Source organism: Abramis brama, assembly GCF_963993115.1.
Source record: "Abramis brama genome assembly, chromosome: 14".
NCBI lineage: Eukaryota > Metazoa > Chordata > Actinopteri > Cypriniformes > Leuciscidae > Abramis > Abramis brama.
This window is the reverse complement of record NC_139976.1, coordinates 1,570,072-1,592,973: the sequence shown is the minus strand read 5'-3', so window position 1 is coordinate 1,592,973 and position 22,902 is coordinate 1,570,072. Positions and strand designations below refer to the sequence as shown.

At 36.9% G+C, this 22,902-nt stretch overlaps 1 protein-coding gene across 2 annotated transcripts in view; it reads right to left on the bottom strand.

Annotated features, from left to right (window-relative positions):
* The window catches only part of adamts14 (ADAM metallopeptidase with thrombospondin type 1 motif, 14), a 76,782-nt gene that overhangs the window by 40,189 nt on the left and 13,691 nt on the right, over positions 1 to 22,902 (bottom strand). For both annotated transcript variants that reach the window (XM_084135059.1, XM_084135058.1), the window contains exons 3-5: positions 18,765 to 18,921; positions 12,151 to 12,347; positions 176 to 259 (exon numbers count right to left, since the gene is read on the bottom strand). In XM_084135059.1, the coding sequence (XP_083991185.1) occupies positions 176 to 259; positions 12,151 to 12,347; positions 18,765 to 18,921 (438 nt within the window). The remainder of the gene's footprint in view (positions 1 to 175; positions 260 to 12,150; positions 12,348 to 18,764; positions 18,922 to 22,902) is intronic.

Genomic DNA, 22,902 nt, shown 5'->3' with positions numbered 1-22,902 from the left:
ATACTAAATGAGGCGAGGGTGTCGAGTTACATTCAAGATATTTAAAGGCACGAAGAAATTTTCAAAAAAGGAAAAAACATTTAAATATGTCGTTTTGGTGATTAAAGATGAGTTTTAAGGGATAAAATGATTGACTACAGGGAACTTTAAATAAGTGTTCATGCTCGACGCTCACCTGACGATATCCCACCAGGATCATTCGGACCAGCACAACGTTGATGTTGGTTCCCAGAGACTCGTCGTGGTAGATCTCATCAACCTGCGGACACAGAAAAGAAGGGAGAAAAAAGAAATCTGAATGCATATGAAGCTTAAAATCTAAACTAGGCAGAACTCATTGAAAACCCTTAAAGTCCAAGTAAAACAGAGTTTATGACCCATTTTACTGACTGAACATTTTGGATGATATCCACAAACAAGCCTGATGATTTTTTTCATTTATTTATGTAAGAACGAAATACGAAAAATCATTTAAATTACAAAATTAAAAATGATCACAGTCAAGAGTGAAACAATTGACAGTAAAAGAGAGAATTAATAATAATAATGAAAATAAACTTCACGTGTGAATATTTCATATTCCAACAGTTCATATTTTTGTGTTTTGTGTTGTGTCAATAACCAACATAGGAATTAATGTCAACTCTAATTTTAAAAAATCTCAATAAATGCGTAAGGAAGGAACATGAACTAACACACAACTACCAAAAACCACTAGTACAGTAATAACTTGCAGTACTACGGTATGCAAATACAATAAACATACACTTCAAATTAATAACTGAGCATCAAATCATCATATTATACTGATTTCTGAAGGATCACTGTAACGGTGGCTGTTTCAGAGGAACGAGAGTGGGATCCAGATGCAGCAAACATTTATTCAAACAAACATAATACAAGTAAATCCAGGCAAAACTGATAAATGCAGACAAAACCGACAACAAGCGCACACACACAACATCCACAGAAGGACAACACCAGACAGAGAACATGAGAAACACTTGGATATACACACTCAACGGGAGATTGGCGAACAAGACACACCTGGGAACAATCATGAACTAATCAACAAGAAAGACTACAAAGGACTACAAAATTCGGCACAGAACAGGAAATAACATAAAAGTCCACACAAGACCGGAATCATGACAATCATGTGACACTGAAGACTGGAGTAATGATGCTGGAAATCCAGCTTCGATCACAGGAATAAATTACATTTTACAATATATTCATATAGAAAACAGCTGTTTTAAATTGTAAAAATATTTCACTTTTTTTTACAGTATTTTTGATCAAATAAATGCAGCCTTGGTGAGCAGAAGAGACTTTTATCAAAAATATAAAAATAAAAAAAATTATTGTAAAATTTTGACTGGCTATTAGCACGTTTACCATCATTTAAGGTACAAAATGTCCACATTTATAACACTGACTAAAGAAGCAACAAATAAAAAATTAAAAAACTACTTAATTTTTAAAGAAAATGTGAGGGATGCAAGCCAATGCTAATCCTTTCGTTTTAGAGGCTTTATCACAAACACAACACAAAGTGTTCGCGCTGAAACAGCGGCAGCATGTTCGTTTAGTCTCTGAGGATGTAGGAACGAGAATGAACGCTGTTTAATGACGTGTCAAATGTGTAATATAACACAGAGAGTGTGACGTGAAATACAGTCTCATAAACACAGCTGGAAACAGAGAGACTGTGGAGAGATTTCTGTTTCCAGTGGAACATTATTCCGACGCGCCAGACCACCCGACACGCTTCTGGAAGCACATTCACATGCTGGCGTGTTCTCAATCCATCACAACATACATGACACATGAGTAAACGCTGCATTCTCAGTGTCGCCACAAGGAGGCGCTATACTAGGTCTTCATCTACAGTCAGCTTTCTTCTTCAGATCATCTACTGTCATCATTACCGAAATGCAAGAACACGCCGGAACACATTAAAATGATCTTTATAATCTCTCATTAAATAATTTCCGCCATCATTTTCTGCCTGGGCTACATAATGTTAACTGTGGTGAAGATCCAGCTTTTAATGTTGTTTATATGTCTATGTGGTGTTTTTAATATGCTTTAAGACAAATCATGTGTAAATTCATAAGTCGACTCCATTGCTGAGTATTTCCTCCTTAAAACTGCAGTGAACCAAAGACAGTCTCAAAAACACGCTTTGAAATCGCTGGTGTTTCTGACGTCACAAACTACCTTGTAACCAATCAGATCAACGTGTGATCGTCAACCAGTGGATCTCTGAGCTGAGTGAGTGAGTGGAGGCGGGGCTCATTTGCATATTCATAGAACCGCGCATACTAAATGAGGCAAGGGTGTCGGGTTACATTCAAGATATTTCAAGGCATGAAGAAACATTTTTTAAGTAAAAAACTTTAAATATGTCATTTTAGTGATCAAAGATGAGTTTTAAGGGTTAAAATTATTGATTACAGGGCGACTTTAAGGATTTTTGTTAATGTTAAAGTCTCTTCTGCTCACCAAGGCTGCATTAATTTGATCAAAAATACAGTAAAAACAGTATAATTGTGAAATATTATTACAGTTTAAAAACTGTAGGTAGGATTTACTTTGAAACAACTTAATGCAACACAAGTGAATTATTTGTAACACAAATAATTACAAATAAACACCAAGTAACACACTGAATTAAACGTGAAATTTGAAATGGTATTTTCTTGTAAAACACTCCAAAAATGTCAAAAATGTTTTTCTGGCTTCAACTTCCCAATGTGAAGTTAAAGCCAGAAAGCCACAACAAAATTGAAAAAACATGGAATTTCTTTGAGCTCAATGAAGAGTGACTCTGATTCTGGAGAGTATTTTCTGCAACGTCTTCTTCTTCTTCTTCTTCTTTAAAAAGCCACACTTCACCACAGTTTGTTATTATGCAATGCCAAAAATGTCTGACCAACAAAAAAATGCCGTTTGGGCTCAAAGTCTGACGTGTGACACGCAGTTAAAGGAATTTGAGCCAAACTCTGGCCGTGTTCGATCGCTCTCGGGTTCGAGCGCGGAGGGAAAGCAGCGCTGATCTTTTTTCCATAAATCAGGAAAGACACTTGACAAACACTTGATCCGGCAGCCGGGGTCACAGAGTTTACACACGCATTCTGGTTAAACACACGGCCTTGGTTTCCTCAGGCTCTGCTTTTGTGCCTCATGCTGGTTGAAGATCCGCCTGGGGATTATGGGTAATATAGCGCTGAAGGACTCGGTTAAGGTTAAACCCTCTTGAGTTTCCCGTCTTCTCGGAAAAGTCACCTTTACAGCACACCTGTGATAACAACACTCCACATTTACAGACTTACACACACAGAGGAAAGAACTGATACAAAAACAAAGACAATACATACAAAATAAACAATGGGACTCTGAAGAAGGGCAGCACGATTCATCCAAGTAAAATTAAAGTAAATTTAATTAAATATAATTAACAATATATGCGCTGCGTGTTTCAGAGTAAAACAACCATCTTCACAAACCAAAAGAGAAGCTTTAAGGGATTCTTGCAGTTTTCCGTCAAAATAAAAACGTTTAAAAATGAAGTAATAAGTATGTAAAATTGAATTATTATTATTATGAAATACTTTAAAGTGAAATATTACAATAGTAACATTTCTTTAACTACTACTAATAATTATTACTACTATTATTATTATTTTATAGCTATATTGATTTATAATACTAATATGATATTATTATTATTATATTATTTTTATTATAAATATATTGATATAAGTATATTGGCCAAATTGTGCAGATCTACAAACAAGCACAGAATTATTATTATTTTTTATTGCATTTTAAATCATTTTAATATTGTTGTTATTATTATTATTATTTTTATAGCCATATTGATTTATAATCACAAAATTTTGGCCAAACTGTGATTATTATTATATTACTTTTATGAAATAATATATTTGTATTTTACAGTATAGATCTTATTTTGTTTTGATTTAGCAAGTTTATATTTTTATTTAATAATAATAATAATTTATTTGTGCAAATTGTGCAGCTCTACAAACAAGCAAATTTTCAAATTGCATTTTAAATCGTAATCACAATTACACAATTAAATATTTTTTTTTAGCCCTGCACTAAATTTACAGCATGTTTTTCTCCTGACCAGCTGTGACCAAATCACTTGGCAACATCATAAACTGATAGGAACAGACACTGCATTAGACTCCAGAAAGGCTGAAGAGCAATTTTAATGTTATATAAAATGTTTGGAAGAACTACTTAAAACACACAGCTCCAACAAGCTCCACATCTTCAATTCTGTTCTTTACAAATGATGAGGATTGTAATTATTCACAACATCACGTTCACACACCACTCATCACATGTTGTCATCTCCTCTGCCAGAGTGCAAATCAACTCTCTGACCACTTCAATCACATCTGGTGTAATGAGTTATGAGTGCCTGACTGCCTGAAACATGCTAATTAGTCAAATAAAATACTAAAAAACATCCTTTCGAAAGCATTTCTGCTCTAAAATTGGCACTTGTAACCGATTTTACTTCAGCAATATGACACTTACAAGTAAAACTGGATATTCAACAGAAAAATGCAGTGAGGAATGTGACAAACAACATTGGATCCTATTGACTTTTACTGAAAAGGAAACTTGTTTACATTTACATTCATGCCTTTGGCAGACATTAGAGATGCGCGGTTGGCGGTTACAGCCGCGGACTCCGCGGATAAACCGCGGATTGGGCGGATGACGTGACAAAAAATAATATTTTAATTAAATTCGGGCGGGTGGCGGGCGGTTGAACCAATCAAATGAAAAATATATGTAAACACAAATCAGCGGATGGCGGGCGGGTGCGGTTTTGAAAATTGGTCAAAAACGTTGGTGTGGATGGATGGCGGACGGATGACGAGTTTTGTGATGCGGTTGCGGATGAAATAATAGCCCATCCGCGCATCTCTAGCAGACATGTATATCTAAAGCATTGCATTCAAGGTATACATTTGATTTTACTAAATTCATGCATTGTCTGGGAATCAAAACTATGACTTTTTGTAGCTAGCAACTACTGTTTGAGCTACAGGAATAATGCCCAATATGCAGAGCGAGTTATATTTTTATGCAAAATCACAAAGACCAACACTGCAATGTAAATGCAGAATGCACGGATGAATCGTTCACAATAAGACCAGGAATGTGCATTAACCCCTGAGGTCGGCTATCGCGCCAGCGCGATAGGCTCGTTTTTTTCCTTATCAGTGCAAAAAATAAATAAATAATAATAATAATAATTTTTATCTTATATGCTTGTGTTATACATCAATCGATCCTGTTAAGTGTGTATTATTTTTGTGTATACTCACAATAAAAACAAAGTGATGTGCTTTTCGCCAAATAAAGAAAAATAAACATGATGCGAGTTCTGCCTCCTCTCCGTCAGTGAAGTCCATTCTGAAACGCGTCCAAAAATGAACCATAACTCAGCGAATACTCAGTCAAACAGGCATACAGACACACAGGCATGAAGCTTGAATTCTCTTCTTTTAAATGAAGTAATTTTTATAAAAAAACAAATATTCTCTGTTTATGTAATCTTTATGAAAAGAGAGAGATGTCAGTCGTTCTCATCTCAGCTCATTATTTTTAATGTGACCCCGCCCACGGAGAGCGCGCGCTATTCAAACGCAAATGACGAGGCGATCCGTGCAAACTGTGAACGCCCCCATATCAGCTCGAGAAAACACATCAAGCTTATACAGATCATTGTACTTGTTTACACCGTCTCGCAGCGCTATGAGGAATAATAATAATAATGGAAAATGTACCTCAGAAGTGCTGGTATTTCGAGGAGCAACGGATGGAATACTGTAGTAAGTTTTTTTCATTCTCAAGTGAATCGCGTTTCTGTGTGTGAATGAATGAACGGCAGAGATGCGCTGTTTACCACAGCTCGCACACTCGCGTTTCTGTGTGTGAATGAATGATCTGCTTTTAGCAAACTGTATTGCTATACTGAGATGAGTAAAAATCTACTGAAATATGTTGAAATAAAATGTATTTGTATAAGCAACGTATTAAACTGCAAATTAACATTTATATTCTTTATAATAAAAACGAAAGACCTATGTTAGAGACATATGAAAGACAACATTTCGTTGACTAGTTTTGGATAGATTACACATTTTTACTGTAAAATATCTGCCACCTCAAATAAGCTTTTGTTTGCCAATTTTTGCTAATATGTTAAATATAGTATGTTTTGTCAATGTAGGCTATGTTCAAAGTAATGAATCCTTAACTTTGAAATATGTATGATAAAATGTATACTTTAGTTTTTACAAAGAACGATTACACTTGAATTGTTGTTGTAATTGCAACCTTTTTAATAAAAAAATATATATTTACAAGGTAGATGTAAACAAATTTTAAAAGGTAAATATAAGCCTTTTCTTTAAATAATTTTTATTGTGTTTTATTACTGACAAATTTGGGGAGAGGATACATATTCCAAAACTGAAAATACAGTATGAGAATTAACTGCACAATTACTAGACATGTTTTCCTTGGATATTATACAATTTGCAAGCACAATTTGTGAAAAAAAAAAAAAAAAAATATTGAGATGCTTCCAACTGTGAACCAATGCTCTTACATTCTTTCTTGTGGCTATAGGTGACACACCTGAATGAATGGCTCATTAAGTATGCGGGCCCCATTGTCTCCTGAGGTGTGAATCACTAAATATGCATGATGGTGTTCGATCGTTGACGCCCTTTGCGCATATTGCTTTTCCAAACAAAAAGTGTTTTACAAGATTTAAATTAATGTATTGTGTTATGCGAATGATTAGGCAGGATGCTTTTCACATCATTTTGAAGAAAAAACTCTAGGCAATGACATTAGTCAAAAGTCTTATTGACACATATTTAGTATGTGTTTTGTGGCCTTATTTCAGAAACTTTAGTTTTTAGTTTTTTCAATAACCATGCATAACCATTATTCTCTCAAAAATACAAACATGTACATGCACGTTGCTCACATATTATGGTAGCCCTGTTTGTGCTAAATAGAGTGTAATTACACCTTTGCCATTAATATGTTTATAAGCAACTGAAAAAAGCACAAATGTCAGGGCATGTCAGAACATCTCAAGGACCCCAAAAACCCCTTAGACCCCAGAGGGTTAAGAACTGCGCTGCTTTTCCCTTGTTTTTCTATGTGAACACGCTTTAGACGGGCTTGTTTGACCATTTGTCTTGCAGTGTCTTGCATACAACTTTTTAAAAAATGCATCTCTAGACGCAAATAAACGCGTTCTGTTTGATTACCCCTAACGTCTGTCAGCAATGCAACAAACTTCAAACTTCAGAACTAGCTAAAACAAACTCTTCCTCCATCTGGGAATGTACACAGACTGTAATTACGTCCAGGTTTAGGTTGCAGACTCTGCGTGACGTGATCGGCTTCCCGTCATGCTGACACTTGTTTGGAACGATGCGAGCGGATACGGAGCGGCGTGTTGTGATCCAGACACTGATGACTCGCTCCATTGCCCTGAAGATCCGTAAACAGCCTCTCCGGACTGAATGGAGACATGCAAAGCGCCTCCCCCCGTGATGAAAGCATGCGCTTCCATTATTTGTAAAAGTGTCTGCGAATTTATGAGGTGAGACCCCGTCTGACGCCCTTCACGAGAGGCTCGTTTGTGTTTATTTACGGCGAAAGGCCTGAGCGAGCTCTGGAAAGCCGTCTCAGTCTCTCCAGGACACATATACACATGTCAGGCCATCAGTCACAAGAGAACATGAACGTCTGACAGACACCTGGATAGAAAAACACACAATTTCTCCTGACAGGAGCTGAACGGAGGCTAGACACAGAAATAAGGCCACCGCTGGAAAAGTATAGGGCTGATTTTTCTAGTCGACTAGTTGCATGTTTATGATTTGGTGGCATATAGAATAGATTTGAGTTTTAAAACTGTCCTACTAATAATAAATATTAAGTGCTCAAGCACACACATAAAGCTGCAGATCACCAGCAAAAGTAATGGTTATGAATGTGTTGGAAAAAACAGAAAGGAGACTGAGTGAACATTTTAATAATTTATTAATAAACTTATGTTTTCTAAGCTGTTATATGTATTATAGTGGATGCGCCTTTAGAGAGAAATGCACATTAAAGGTGCAGTAAGTGATTTCTGAGAAACACTGTTTATATTTGACATCACCCAAACATTGGCTCACTCTCTCTCTATCCTCCCCCATCATGATTGGACACGCCCCCTACTGCAGATTGGCTCACTCTCTCATGAGTGGATACGCCCCCTAGTGCTGATTGGCTCACTCTCTCTCCTCCTCCATCATAATTGGACACACCCCCTACTTCTGATTGGCTCATTCTCTCTCTCCTCCCCCATCATGATTAGACACGCCCCCTACTGCAGATTGGCTCACTCTCTCATGAGTGGATACGCCCCCTACTGCTGATTGGCTCACTCTCTCTCCTCCTCCATCATGAGTGAACACGCCCCTACTGCTGATTGACTCCCTCTCGCTCCTCCCCCATCATGAGTGGATACGCCCCCTACTTCTGATTGGCTCACTCTCTCTCTATCCTCCCCCATCATGATTTGACACGCCCCCTACTGCAGATAGGCTCACTCTCTCATGAGTGGATACGCCCCCTACTGCTGATTGGCTCACTCTCTCTCCTCCCCCATCATGAGTGAACATGCCCCTACTTCTGATTGGCTCACTCTCTCTCCTCCCCCATCATGATTGGACAACATGAGAGTCATTTTTGGGTGAACTAACCCTTTAAGTTAAAGGTCATGCAACTACTAACATGTTTCAAATTATAAGCCATGTTTGAGGTCAGTGAATGATTGGATTGGAAAAATGTTCAACATAATTACCACATGGGCCAGCCATATTAACGATCTGTCCGACATTGACTGCATGACTTTACCACTTCCGCTGTTTTTTCTGCGACTAACCACCTAATTAAAATTTGGTCGACCATTCGTCTTCTCGTCAACATTAATTTGTGGCCCTAGAATTAAGTAAACAAAGTTACAGAGATCTAGTTTAATGAGTAATATTCAGCATGCAGACATCAAATGTTTTCACTGAGGCTAATCTTCTGATATCAAAACTAGACGAGTTGAACCAGTGCTCCTGAACGCTCAAACACATGTTGATTCTCTCGCAGTGATGAGAAACGCAGCTGTTCTCTGAAGGCGTTGAGCATCGCTGGTCAGCGAACAGCAACACCAACGCAGGACCAAACCTGGGCCGTTTCTCAACGCAAGCATCGTCCACCGTCCAGAAACCAGTCTCCAGACGCTAAAACACCCACAATGCCGAGCAGAGAAGCTTAACACAGAGTGGAGAGTGATTTATCTTGCTTCCGTATGTCTAACGTACATAACTTTATTGAATTATAAATCCTGCTCTGAACATGGAAACCTCGGCTGATCAGACAATGATAAAGATGATAAAGCCAAAAGAAAGCATCTTTCTCACCATTAAGCTCAACGCCCAAACACACACTCCAGAGACTCTGTGTATGTGTATGATTTGAGGATGGAGCTGTCACTAGAAGCGAGCTGAATTCAACAAACCCTCCCAGTGGGAACGTCGTCCACAGCACAAATGACTTCGAAACTAAGAAAACCTGCGCTTACAAAAATAGTGCACAGTCTGTTCTGACAGGCAGAGAAAAATGATGCTAAATGCAAATAATACAGTGCAATGAAATGTATAACCTTGCATAGTTTGCAAATAAATAAATAAACCTTGCAAATAAACTTAAAGAGGCTACATGCGATTTTCTGAAATTTAAACTCGCGACTGACACCTGTGGCCAAAAAACGGAACTGCTCTTCCTTTCTGCTCGCTCTCGTACGTGCACACTTCACAAGTCATCCGCTGCAAAGAAGTCAACATTATGTTTACAGAGGTAAGAACAGTCAAATACATATATTGTTTGAGAAACTAAGTTTGTTTGCTGACTAGCGGTGGTGGCAGAGTGATCTGAAACGTTTAACATGAACGCGATTGACGTCACATCTGCAGACAGCGCGCGAAAAATCCGACCCGACAGAAAATAGGAAAAATAGGATACAGGCTTATAGGTGCACCCACTGTGAGCTGACAAGGTGTCAGTATGCTCATCAGGAGATGTTTGAGTCATACATGGTCAAATAAAAAGGCTATTGTTACGTTTATTTTGGGGAAAAAGTTGCATATAGCCTCTTTAAAAACTCTTGTTAAGACTTCCCAGATGTTTTTTTTTGTTAAATTAAACAAGATAAAAGTTTGGAATAATTCATTTGTTTTTTATGTTAAAATTGTTAATGTTAATGTCAATGTTTGTGGAAACTGCAATGATGCTGAAAATTCAGCTTTGATCACAGGAATAAATTACACTTTACTAATATATTCACATAGAAAACAGCTGATTTAAACATGGAACTCATACTTTTGTTTTTACTTTTTTATGTAATGTCCTCCTGTAGATAGCTAGCTAAACATATATCTGTGTGTGTGTGTGTGTGTGTGTGTGTGTGTGTTGGACCCATGAACCCTGGTCTCCGTCAGCTCAGTCGCTGGTCTAGCGTGGGATCAGTCCACCGCTGCGCTCCTGTGTGTGTGTGTGTGTGTGTGTGAGTGTGTGTGTATGTGAATGGGATCAGTCCACCGCTGCGCTCCTAACCGTAACTGTCACGGAGTGAAACAGCTCCTGTAAATATCTGATTGGAGGGATTTTGCGTACGTAAGTAGATTAAGGTGGCAGGACCTGGTGGGACGTGTGTGTAACAGTCTTTTCTCTCGTTCTCTCTCTAGTAATCCTCCCACAGCTTCCCGACAGCAACACGAGCAGTGAACCATGGGTAAAGAGTCATGACTGGCGTGTGTTGCTTGTGGAGCGGGAGAGGTTATTTACTGTGCATTTCTTCATTAAAAAGCACCTATTCTGCTTTCCTCCATGTCCATCTCTCTTCAGTGTGTAATGTGTGTTTGAGCATGAAACAGGTTTCGGGAGTTCTTCTCTATATCAGTGTCAGTGTTCCTGAACTCCTGAAACGCCTCCATTGTAGTCTCGAGTTTCTTCCGGGAACACGTCACAATATTCCTCATTATAATAATTCATACGCAGAATAAAGGGGCGGGGCCTGGTTGAGTTAGTTAGTAGTGTGTTAAACTGGCGGGTATTGTAAGGGGCGGGACATTTCCCAAACACACTCTAAGTGCTCGACCAATCACAATACACTGCTCCAGCCGACCAATCAGAGCACAGTGTGCTTTTCAGAAGGAGGGGCTTCATAGAGACAGGAAGTAAACAGGGGTGCGTTTCCCAAAAGCATCGCTAGCAACTATGGTCTGTCGTTATCAGCAGTTCAACGAGTCGGTGTTTCCCAAAACCATCGTTCCAACGAACATTCGCAAACAACATCGCAGAGTTGTGTGTGTTTGGAGGGACAGATCTCGACCTGTGGTTAGAAGAAGAGTTTCTCGTTTGCATGACATGTGGACTCAATAAATCCTGATCTTGAGGAATATAAGCTGACATTCAGTATAATGTGTCTTTTATTCAGAATACATACAAACGTCATTTACGTCTTTTAGATTGTCGAGAGATTTAAAGCGTAGTTCTTGAAGAGTGCGCATGTGTGAACGAGCTCTAGTGTGTAAGAACGAGTCTATGATCGAATCTGGAAATAAAGCAAAATAATTAGAAATATTCCTCAGATGCATGTCTGTGATTTATAGCAAAACATCTCGCATTAATTCGATCTCAAACAGATTCATTAACAGTAGTTATTACTCCAACACCTGTGTGACGTCATTAACCAGCGTGGCTGAACGACCAATTTGCGACAATATGGTTTCGGGAAACAGTCGTGACTCGCTAGTTGATTTCTTCTAGTATTGTAGTTAAGCAGCGAGTTACGTCAGTGTACGGGAAACGTACGCCAGAGTGTTACTGACAGACTGGGAAGAGAGGAGCCGCAACAATGGAGAATATGAGGAGAATAATCAACATTCAAGCAGGAAAACCTGTTCTAGTAGAGCCTGAAAACAACATCAAGACTTTGAATACAGTGAAACTGCAACTTCATTCACTTACTATGTTCATCAGCGTCAAGACGTAGTTCTGCACGTGTTCTTTGCCGTGAAAACGCACAACCGAGTCGTCCACCGCAAGCAGCACCTCGATGTTGTAGTCGTCTTTCTTCGTGTGTCTGCGTTTGCGCTCCGTCTCCGACAGTTTCTCCTCCACCGCGTCCAGAGCGTTGGGAAGCTCGGCGATCCCGAAGTCTGTCACTGGAAACAACAACACAAGTTTGTTTACAAATGTATTTGTATGGCGCTTTTCACTACACACACTGTTTCAAAGCAGCTTTACAGAAATCATGATGTTGATGTCTATAATATCTTATAAATGCATTTAGCAAATTAGACCTGGGCGATAATATAGTTACATTTTATGACAATACAAGCGATCAAGCAGTTGAGATTTGATATATAGAGCTTCACGTGTGTGTGTGTGTGTGAGTTTGTTTTCATGACAACTGAGGACATTTTTATGATAACACACCTGCAAATGAGGACACTCGGGAAAATAGGTGATATATGAGGACATTTTGGGTGTCCTCATTTTTCAAATGGCTTTAAAAACATACTAAGCAGTGTTTTTTTTTAATGTAAAAATGCAGAATGTCTCCTGTGATGGGTAGGTTTAGGGATAGGGGCAGTGTAAGGGGATAGAATATACAGTTTGTACAGTATAAAAACCATTACGCCTATGGAATGTCCTCACAAATCACATAAACATGGCTGTGTGTGTGTGTGTGTGTGTGTGATGGGTAGGTTTAGAAGTAGGGTTTGTGTAAGGAGAGCGAATATACAGTTTGTACAATATAAAAACCATTATGTCTATGGAGAGTCTCCACAAAGATAGTGAACCAGGTGTGTGTGTGTGTGTGTGTGTGTGTGTGTGTGAATTCAATAACAAGAACACAATGCATTGCAGGTGAGTGTTAAAAACAGACTATTTTACCCAATATTTGTCTGCACCAGTACCAGAATTATTTTACTTTCATTGAGATTTTTATTGAATTTTATTCCAAGAAAATGTGAAGTTTTTATTAACATTTTGAGTTTTTTTTTTTTTTAGTTCATGTTTTTTTTTTTCAAATAATTGTATTTTTATTTTTATAGAATTTTATTCCAAGAAAATGTGAAGTTTTTATTAATATTTTGAGTTAGTTTTTATTTTAGTTAATTTTTTTCAAGTAAAATTTGTTTTGATTTTTATTGAATTTTATTCCAAAAAATGTGAAGTTTTTATTAATATTTTGAGTTTGTTTTTGTTTTAATTCATGTTTTTTTTTCAAGTAATTATTTTTTTTTTTTTGAATTTTATTCCAAGAAAATGTGAAGTTTTTATTAATATTTTGAGTTTGTTTTTATTTTAGTTCATTTTTTTTTTTTTTCAAGTAATTTTTTTTTTAGATGTACTGTATGTATGCCGGGAAATGTAATGCATATTCAACTTTCAATATATCAATGGGCGATAACATAGTTTACGATGGGTTTTCTAAAATACTGGTGAATGAGCAACTAGCAAGAAATCAAACATCATCAGTCATGTTCATCACCTCGTCTTCCCCAAAATATAACAACATTCAGTCAAGACTAAAAAGTTCGTCAACAGAAACTTCAAAAAGAAATCTGCCTGGAGACACCAGATGGCGAAACACACTCCTGAAATAAAGTCTTGCTCTATAATGAATGTTGATTGATACATAACACTTCTCTGAAGTGTGTGTTTCGCCGTCTGTTGTCTCCACAGATGAAGACGGTCCCAGATCACAGCACACATTATTCACATTTTGATGAATAAATGCAGACGTGAGAGATTGAAGGTTGTGTCACGTTTCAGAACGAGAGAAGTGAACACAAGAGAAGAAGGGATCCTCGTTTGATGCTTAAAGATGAGATGCTTGGCTGTGTTTCTAAACTTCGAGTGCAGACGTGATCCTGATCCTGATCCTTATCCTTATCCTGATCCTGATCTGAAGTCAGTTCCGGAAGGTAGACAGTGAAACTATCCTGCCATCTGAGATCACTTAAAGTCTGAGCCACCGTCATGTTTCCTGAGCAGAGAAGACATTTACATTTGTGCCTTCATGTGTGTGTGTGTGTGTGTGTGTGTATGTGTGTGTGATCGTGTGTGTGTGTGTGATGGGTAGGTTTAGGGGTCGGGTTAGTGTGTGTGTGTGTGTGTGTGATGGGTAGGTTTAGGGGTCGGGTTAGTGTGTGTGTGTGTGTGTGTGTGTGTGTGATGGGTAGGTTTAGGGGTCGGGTTAATGTGTGTGTGTGTGTGTGTGTGTGTGTGTGTCTGTGTGTGTGTCTGTGTGTGTGTGTGTGAGTGTGTGTGTGATGGGTAGGTTTAGGGGTCGAGTTAGTCTGTGTGTGTGTGTGTGTGTGTGTGTGTGTGATGGGTAGCTTTAGGGGTCGAGTTAGTGTGTGTGTGTGTGTGTGTGTGTGATGGGTATGTTTAGGGGTCGAGTTAGTCTGTGTGTGTGTGTGTGTGTGTGTGTGTGATGGGTAGCTTTAGGGGTCGAGTTAGTGTGTGTGTGTGTGTGTGTGTGTGTATGTGTGTGTGTGTGTGTGTGTGTGTGATGGGTAGGTTTAGGGGTCGAGTTAGTGTGTGTGTGTGTGTGTGTGTGATGAGTAGGTTTAGGGGTCGAGTTAGTGTGTGTGAGTGTGTATGTGTGTGTGTGTGTGTGTGTGTGTGATGGGTAGGTTTAGAAGTAGGGTTTGTGTAAGGAGAGCGAATATACAGTTTTTACAATATAAAAACCATTACGTCTATGGAGAGTCTCCACAAAGATAGTGAACCAGGTGTGTGTGTGTGTGTGAATTCAATAACAATACAATGCCCAATATTTGTCTGCACCACTACCAGAATTATTTTACTTTCATTGAGATTTTTATTTAATTTTATTCCAAGAAAATGTGAAGTTTTTATTAACATTTTGAGTTTCTTTTTATTTTCGTTCATGTTTTTTTTTCATTCCAAGTAAAAAAAATGTTTAATGGTTTTAGTGAACTATTTGGTGCTTTTTAGATGCAGTAGCAACCCACTATAGGTTTATTTCATATTTATTAATTTTGCATGAAGAATTCAGCATGACTAGAACGACAGAAAGGGAAAACGCTAATATCAACCTCTGAATGCGTAACCGAAGGTCAGAAATCTCAGACACCAGAAGCTCGAGTAAAACTCTATTCCAGCTCCAGAAATGCACAGCAGAGGTAAATATTACAGCGAAGAAACATCAGGACTTCTGGCACTCTCCATAAAACTCATGACATATGGTATTTACATTGACATTCTCTTATAATTTCACAGACGTCAGAGGCCGGTCTAGACTTCGGACCATCATTACGCTCTCGCCGGATTGCAGGTGTGGAGCATTAAAGAGCCGTACAGCTGCAAAACCGGATTTTTATTATTACTATTAGCGTTTTCATAGAGCAGTTTCTCACAGTAACCTAAAAACAGCTGAACTGCACTTCACACTAACTAATCCGTTCATAACCTGGACTCAGTAGAGGAGTATTACTCCATGTTTCTGCATCACTCTCTTGTGTATCTACTATAAAGCGTTCCTGTCCACGGGAACATCACAACACACACACACAGATCTCCCACTTCTGCTATTCCACATCACTTGCATCACGTCATTGTCTAAACGAAGGTCCACGGGATTCTCAGTTAATGATTCACGCACAGACGGTTTTCACGGGGAATAAACACTGACAAAGCGACAGTTTAGTGTCTGAGTGACAGTTATAAACAGTGGAAGAATCTAGAAAGTTCAGGAAGTTTCTTTCCATGTTTTACGGACATGAACCGAGGTACTATTATGGTATTCTTTATTATACCACGGTACATGAATATGATAATCATTCAGTACAAAAGGTTTTAGATCGTTTTTGAAAAGGTCTCTTCTGCTGCACTAAAGCTGCATTTAATTGATCAAAAATACAGTAAAAATAGTGATATACAGTACTGTGCAAAAGTCTTAGACATATTAATATCCCCCCCCCCCCCCCCAAAAAAAATGGTTGTAAGTCAGTTATTTCTATCTTTTGCTGTAGTGTGTCAGTAGGAAACATGAGTTTACATTTCCAAACATGGTTTTTGCCATTAATTGTAATAATCCAGTGAGATTTGTGTATGCACGAGGAGTCTGACAACAGCCGGTGTGATCTGATCTCACCATCATCGAGTCCGTCTGTGATTACATGAAGAAACAGAAGAAACTGAGACACACTAAATCCAGAAGAACTGCGGGAACGTCTCCGAGACGCTTGAAGAAACCTTCCTGCAAAGCTCCCTGAAAAACTGTGCGCAAGTGTACCTGGACAAAAGCCGTTTTAAACGCAAAGGGTTGTTACACCAGATATTGATTTTAATTAGTTAATAGACGTTAAATCATAAATAAATTCAATTTGTGATTTTATTTTTGAAAGCATTCTCACTTTACAGCATTTTAACACAAGTGCCAGTGCTTTTCCCAGTACTGTAGCTTTGCAGGAAGGTTTCTTCAAGCGTCTCGGAGACGTTCCCGCAGTTCTTCTGGATTTAGTGTGTCTCAGTTTCTTCTGTTTCTTCATGTAATCACAGACGGACTCGATGATGGTGAGATCAGATCAGACCGGCTGTTGTCAGACTCCTCCTGCATACACAAATCTCACTGGATTATTACAATTAATGGCAAAAACCATGTTTGGAAATGTAAACTCATGTTTCCTACTGACACACTACAGCAAAAGATAGAAATAACTGACTTAAAACCATTTTATTTTGGGGGGGGTATTAACACGCCTAAGACTTTTGCACAGTACTGTATTTTTACAATTTAAATCAGCTGTTTTCTATGTGAATATATAGTAAAGTGTAATTTATTCCTGTGATCAAAGCTGAATGTTCAGCATCATTACTCCAGTCTTCAGTGTCACATGATCCTTCAGAAATCATTCGATTTGATGCCCAAGAAACATTTAATTTTTCATTTTATTTTTTCAGGATTCTTTGATGAATAGAAAGTTCAAAAGAACAGCGTTTATTTGAAATATGATCTGCTGTAACATTATTAATGACTTTACTGTCACTTTTGATCAGTTTGAAGAGTCCTTGCTGAATAAGATTATACATTTTTACTGACCTTCTGAAACTTTATTTTAACTTTATTTCAGTATTACCACGGAACCACCATAGTCTTTGTCCGAGAGTTTTCAATGGTAACAAAACGAATGAATCCGATCGGAATCTGCGCTGAATGATCTGTCAGGCCAGTGCAGATCTCTTTCTCAGAGTCGCTGGACAGGGTTCGCTCTCTGACAGTCTGAGGAGCGGAACTGAGTTTACGGCACCGGAGAGACGCTTTAATGCTGTAAAATCCTGCAGTTCCTCGAGTGACTCCATCAGTTTGTGCTTCTGAGTTCAGCGCTTCAGTAATGAGACTCTCAGATGAACATTTACTGAGCAATACATCTGAACCTGCTGTGAGTCTCACAGGATGCTTGATTTTAATGAATCAAGCGTTACAAGTCTAAGAAGCATAACTCTATGGGAATAACACACAGTCGGACAACAACAAAAAATACGTTTTTGTTAATACTGGACAGAATGAACAATCACATCTTACTTTTCAAGTCTCAGTCACATTTAATCGAAGGAAAAACTAAATTGTGAAAATAAAACACCCATAGATATTACTATTGTAATTTTACAATACCGTAAAATATAATATATTCATAATTTGTAATTAATATTATTAGTGTTCTTTATACACGTTTTTTTTTTTTACAGTGAAATATATTACAATAGTAATATTTCTCATTTTATTGAATATTTTTATTTAGTAATAAATATTATAATACATAGTAATAAAATAATTATAATAATATGTGTTATTATAATTATTATTAATAGTTGTACTGTAAAGTTATTATTATTGTCCTTAAATAAATACAAATATTTTACAGTAAAATGTTACAGTAGTTATATTTCTTATTTTGTTAAATATTTAGTAATAATTATAACAACAATAATATATTGTATTACACATTTTGTATTTTACAGTGAAATATTAATATCTTATTTTGTTTAATATTTTATTTAGTAATTTGTTTAATATTTGTATTTAGATTTAAATATCATTATAATACATAATAATATAATAATTATTAATAGTTATACTGTAAAATTATTCTTATTTTAAGTATTTTTATTTAGTAATAATAATAATAATAATAATTAGTGTTCACAATAAACACTTTTTTTATTTTACAGTGCTATATTACAATATTAATAGTTCTTATTTTGTTTGATATTTTTATTTAGTATTAAATATTATAATAATACATAATGATATAATAATTATTCTTAATAGTTCTACTGTAAAAAATACTATAATTATTACTGTTCTCAAATATAATTTTTTATTTTACAATGAAATGTTATTAGTAATATTTCCTATTTTGGAAATAGTAATAATAATTAGCATTTTTTAAATCATATTGCTACATAATAATACATATTTTGGGGTAAATTGTGCAGATCTGGATTTTTTTTTTTTCCTCAATCACATTTTAAATCGGAATCAGAACAAATTAATCAGAGAAAAATCACAATTGGATGTTTTTTTAACCTCTGCTCACCTTCATTGTGGAGGTCATCTCGCCTCTGACCCTTGTCCCTTTTGATGGCCGATCTTCGGTAGACCACGTGGACGCGACCTTTGACCTCGACCTCCTGCTGACCTTTCTCCAGCGGCTCGATGAAGAACTCTTCATCATCAGTGCGAATCAAGCCTGCCTGAAACCACACAGAGATCCATCAGACAAACACCATCAGACATTAAACTAGCGGGATCGCCTTGAACTCCTCAGGGATCACGGAGACGTTCGGATTCACTGTTGGAAAACAGGCCTCGATTTATGAATGAGAGCAGGACTGAAAATGCCTTTCCTCTTTTGTTTAAAGCTGTCAGCCTGAACGTGGCCAAGGAATGCTATAAATATACATTCAGTGATCCAGACCGTAAAGGACTGTGTTTAGGACCGGACAAATGGGTTAAAGTCAATGATAGGTGTTCGGAGAGGCCAGAAGCTAAAGCTCTTCCGCTGAGAGAAACTGAGTGTTTGGACATATTCAGCTCAACATCTGCACTGAACCGCTCAACTAAAGCTCTCAGCTGAACAAAGGCAGAGCGAGAAACTTTCATCTGGACCACAAAGAGCGTATGTGGGCCATAATGTAGGCCAGGACACTCGACGCGTCAATATTTCTGATCATCGTAATCGTGTTGCAGCTCCAGTGAACGCTTCTGACCTCAGCAGCAAAGCTAAAGATGAAGGATGTGTGTCAGTGTCATTTATGATCATATTGTGCTGAAGATGAACTGTCATGTAAATATTTGTGATTAACCATTTAATTCTGTTTTGTTCATATCACTTACAGTGTAAGCCTAAAAAAAGGTACAAAAGCTGTCACTGGGACAGTATCCTTCAAAAAGGTTCTAAAATGTACCATTTAGGTGCTAATATGTACACTTTTGGTACTAATATGTACACTTTTGGTACTAATATGTACACTTTTGGAACTAATATGTACATTTTTGGTACTAATATGTACCTTTGAGGGACTAATATGTACACTTTTGGTACTAATATGTACACTTTTGGTACTAATATGTACACTTTTGGAACTAATATGTACACTTTTGGTACTAATATGTACCTTTGAGGGACTAATATGTACACTTTTGGTACTAATATGTACACTTTTGGTACTAATATGTACACTTTTGGTACTCATATGTACACTTTTGGTACTAATATGTACACTTTTGGTACTCATATGTACACTTTTGGTACTAATATGTACACTTTTGGTACTGATATGTACACTTTTGGTACTGATATGTACACTTTTGGTACTAATATGTACCTTTGAGGGACTAATATGTACACTTTTGGTACTAATATGTACACTTTTGGAACTAATATGTACACTTTTGGTACTAATATGTACCTTTGAGGGACTAATATGTACACTTTTGGTACTAATATGTACACTTTTGGTACTAATATGTACACTTTTGGTACTAATATGTACACTTTTGGTACTGATATGTACACTTTTGGTACTGATATGTACACTTTTGGTACTAATATGTACACTTTTGGTACTAATATGTACACTTTTGGTACTGATATGTACACTTTTGGTACTGATATGTACACTTTTGGTACTCATATGTACACTTTTGGTACTAATATGTACACTTTTGGTACTGATATGTACACTTTTGGTACTCATATGTACACTTTTGGTACTAATATGTACACTTTTGGTACTGATATGTACACTTTTGGTACTAATATGTACACTTTTGGTACTGATATGTACACTTTTGGTACTGATATGTACACTTTTGGTACTAATATGTACACTTTTGGTACTAATATGTACACTTTTGGTACTGATATGTACACTTTTGGTACTGATATGTACACTTTTGGTACTGATATGTACACTTTTGGTACTAATATGTACACTTTTGGTACTGATATGTACACTTTTGGTACTGATATGTACACTTTTGGTACTCATATGTACACTTTTGGTACTAATATGTACACTTTTGGTACTGATATGTACACTTTTGGTACTCATATGTACACTTTTGGTACTAATATGTACACTTTTGGTACTGATATGTACACTTTTGGTACTAATATGTACACTTTTGGTACTGATATGTACACTTTTGGTACTGATATGTACACTTTTGGTACTAATATGTACACTTTTGGTACAAAAGTGTACCTTTTGAAAAGGTACCACCAGTGACAGCTTTTGTACCTTTTTTTCTGAGAGTGTACTTGGAAACATATATAATGTAATAATACAAATTATAATGAAATAGACCCATATAATTTACTTCAATGTTGTGAAAATGAATAATATTTCATTATTATTCAATAGTTTGGGTCTGTTTTTGTAATAATTTGATACTTTTATTCAGCAAGGATGCATTCAATTGATCCAAAGTGACAGTAAACACATTTATAATGTTACAAAAGATTCTATTTCAAATAAACGCTGTTCTTTTGAACTTTCTATTCAACAAAGAATCCTGAAAAATAAAACGTATGACAGTTTCCACAAACATATGAAGTGTTTTCAACATTGATAATCATCATAAATGTTTCTTGAGCATCAAATCATCATATTAGAGTGATTTCTGAAGGATCATGTGACACTGAAGACTGGAGTAATGATGCTGAAAATTCAGGAACAAATTACACTTTTACATCACGACAGGCTTAACCTAAAATACAACTTACACACAAGTTTCTCACAAAAGAGTGAAGGAATATTTTTCAAGAGTCCTAAAAAACACCCAGAAATGACGGCGAGTTTCGCATGAGCAAACGCCTCTTATATTTACTCCAGAACACGGGAATATGTAGATAAAGCTAAATCAAGTTCAGCTGGTGGGCTCACAGCCTGTCCATCATTTTCCAGGTCATTCTTGCCAATATGACTGAAAAAGCAAACGTGACGCCTCTTTAAGCGCGGATATACACTAAATTCCACATATCAGCTCCACTGACTTTGAAGGTGGATATTTATAATATAGCGAGATGCTCCGTCCAGATCCATACGGTTTTCACACACGCAAGCGAGAAGAGTCACACAAGAGCAACACTGAGGGAAAATTACACTTTACTTGGACAGTCAGTCTTCAGGAACGTGAACATGCATAAACAGAACAAAATAAACCACATTTGCATTTCCAGAAATAACTGTATTTGGTTTTGTGTAAATTTAGGAATGAAATGTTGCATATTAATTGAGAGATTCTTCTTTATTGCTGTTATGACACTCAATGTACATGTATAACAGTGTACAAAAAAACAGCTAAAGATGGGAAAAGATGGTCAAAATAGATGCACCAATCACAATTCAGTATGCAAATCAACGTAAGAAAAGGACCAATCGGAATAGAATATTAACATATTACATCATCAATGTCACATTTTGAAAGAATTCTGTCTCTGCGAGTCAAAGGGAGATTTTCAAACTTTCCTAAAAAGTCGTCCAAGGCTCAAATGATGTAATTGTATCACTTGTATTACTAGTAAAAGTAACTGATATTACTTATCACAGTCAGAATATGGGGGCCTGTAAGACTTTTGAGCTGAATAAAAGCAGAAATGTTTTAAAAACAAACCCAAACCGAGGAGTATCTCATACAAGCATTATGAAAATTATAACAATGCAAATACTTTGAAATAAAATGCACAACGCTCCTTCTTAACGGACCAAACGCTGTGTTTGGGGGATCGAGAGTGTAAATTTGTTTCTCAAAGATGTGATTTTCTGAAGAATAGAGTTGAGTTGTTGTTTTTTCTAAAAACTGCTCAGCGAACAAAAAGACAAAGAAAAGAAGAAGCCAGAATCTCTCTTTATTGTCCCACCACAGCAAAACATGCAATTTGAGGGAGATTGTTTGTCAACCTATAATTTGTCGTCAGGACCGCGTCCTTCAGTTCGAGGGAAACGGTTCTGAGGGCCGAACATTTGGACAATCTATCCTATCTTTCAGTGATTCATGCTTTTATTTCTTCACGTCTTGATTACTGCAGTGTTCTGTATCTGCAAGTCAATCTTCTCCGCAAGGTTGCTGACGAACACAAAAAAAGAGGGATCATACTGTATATCCCCTATTCTGGCCTCGTTACACTACCAGTTCATTTTAGAATAAAGTACAAGGTACTCTTGTAT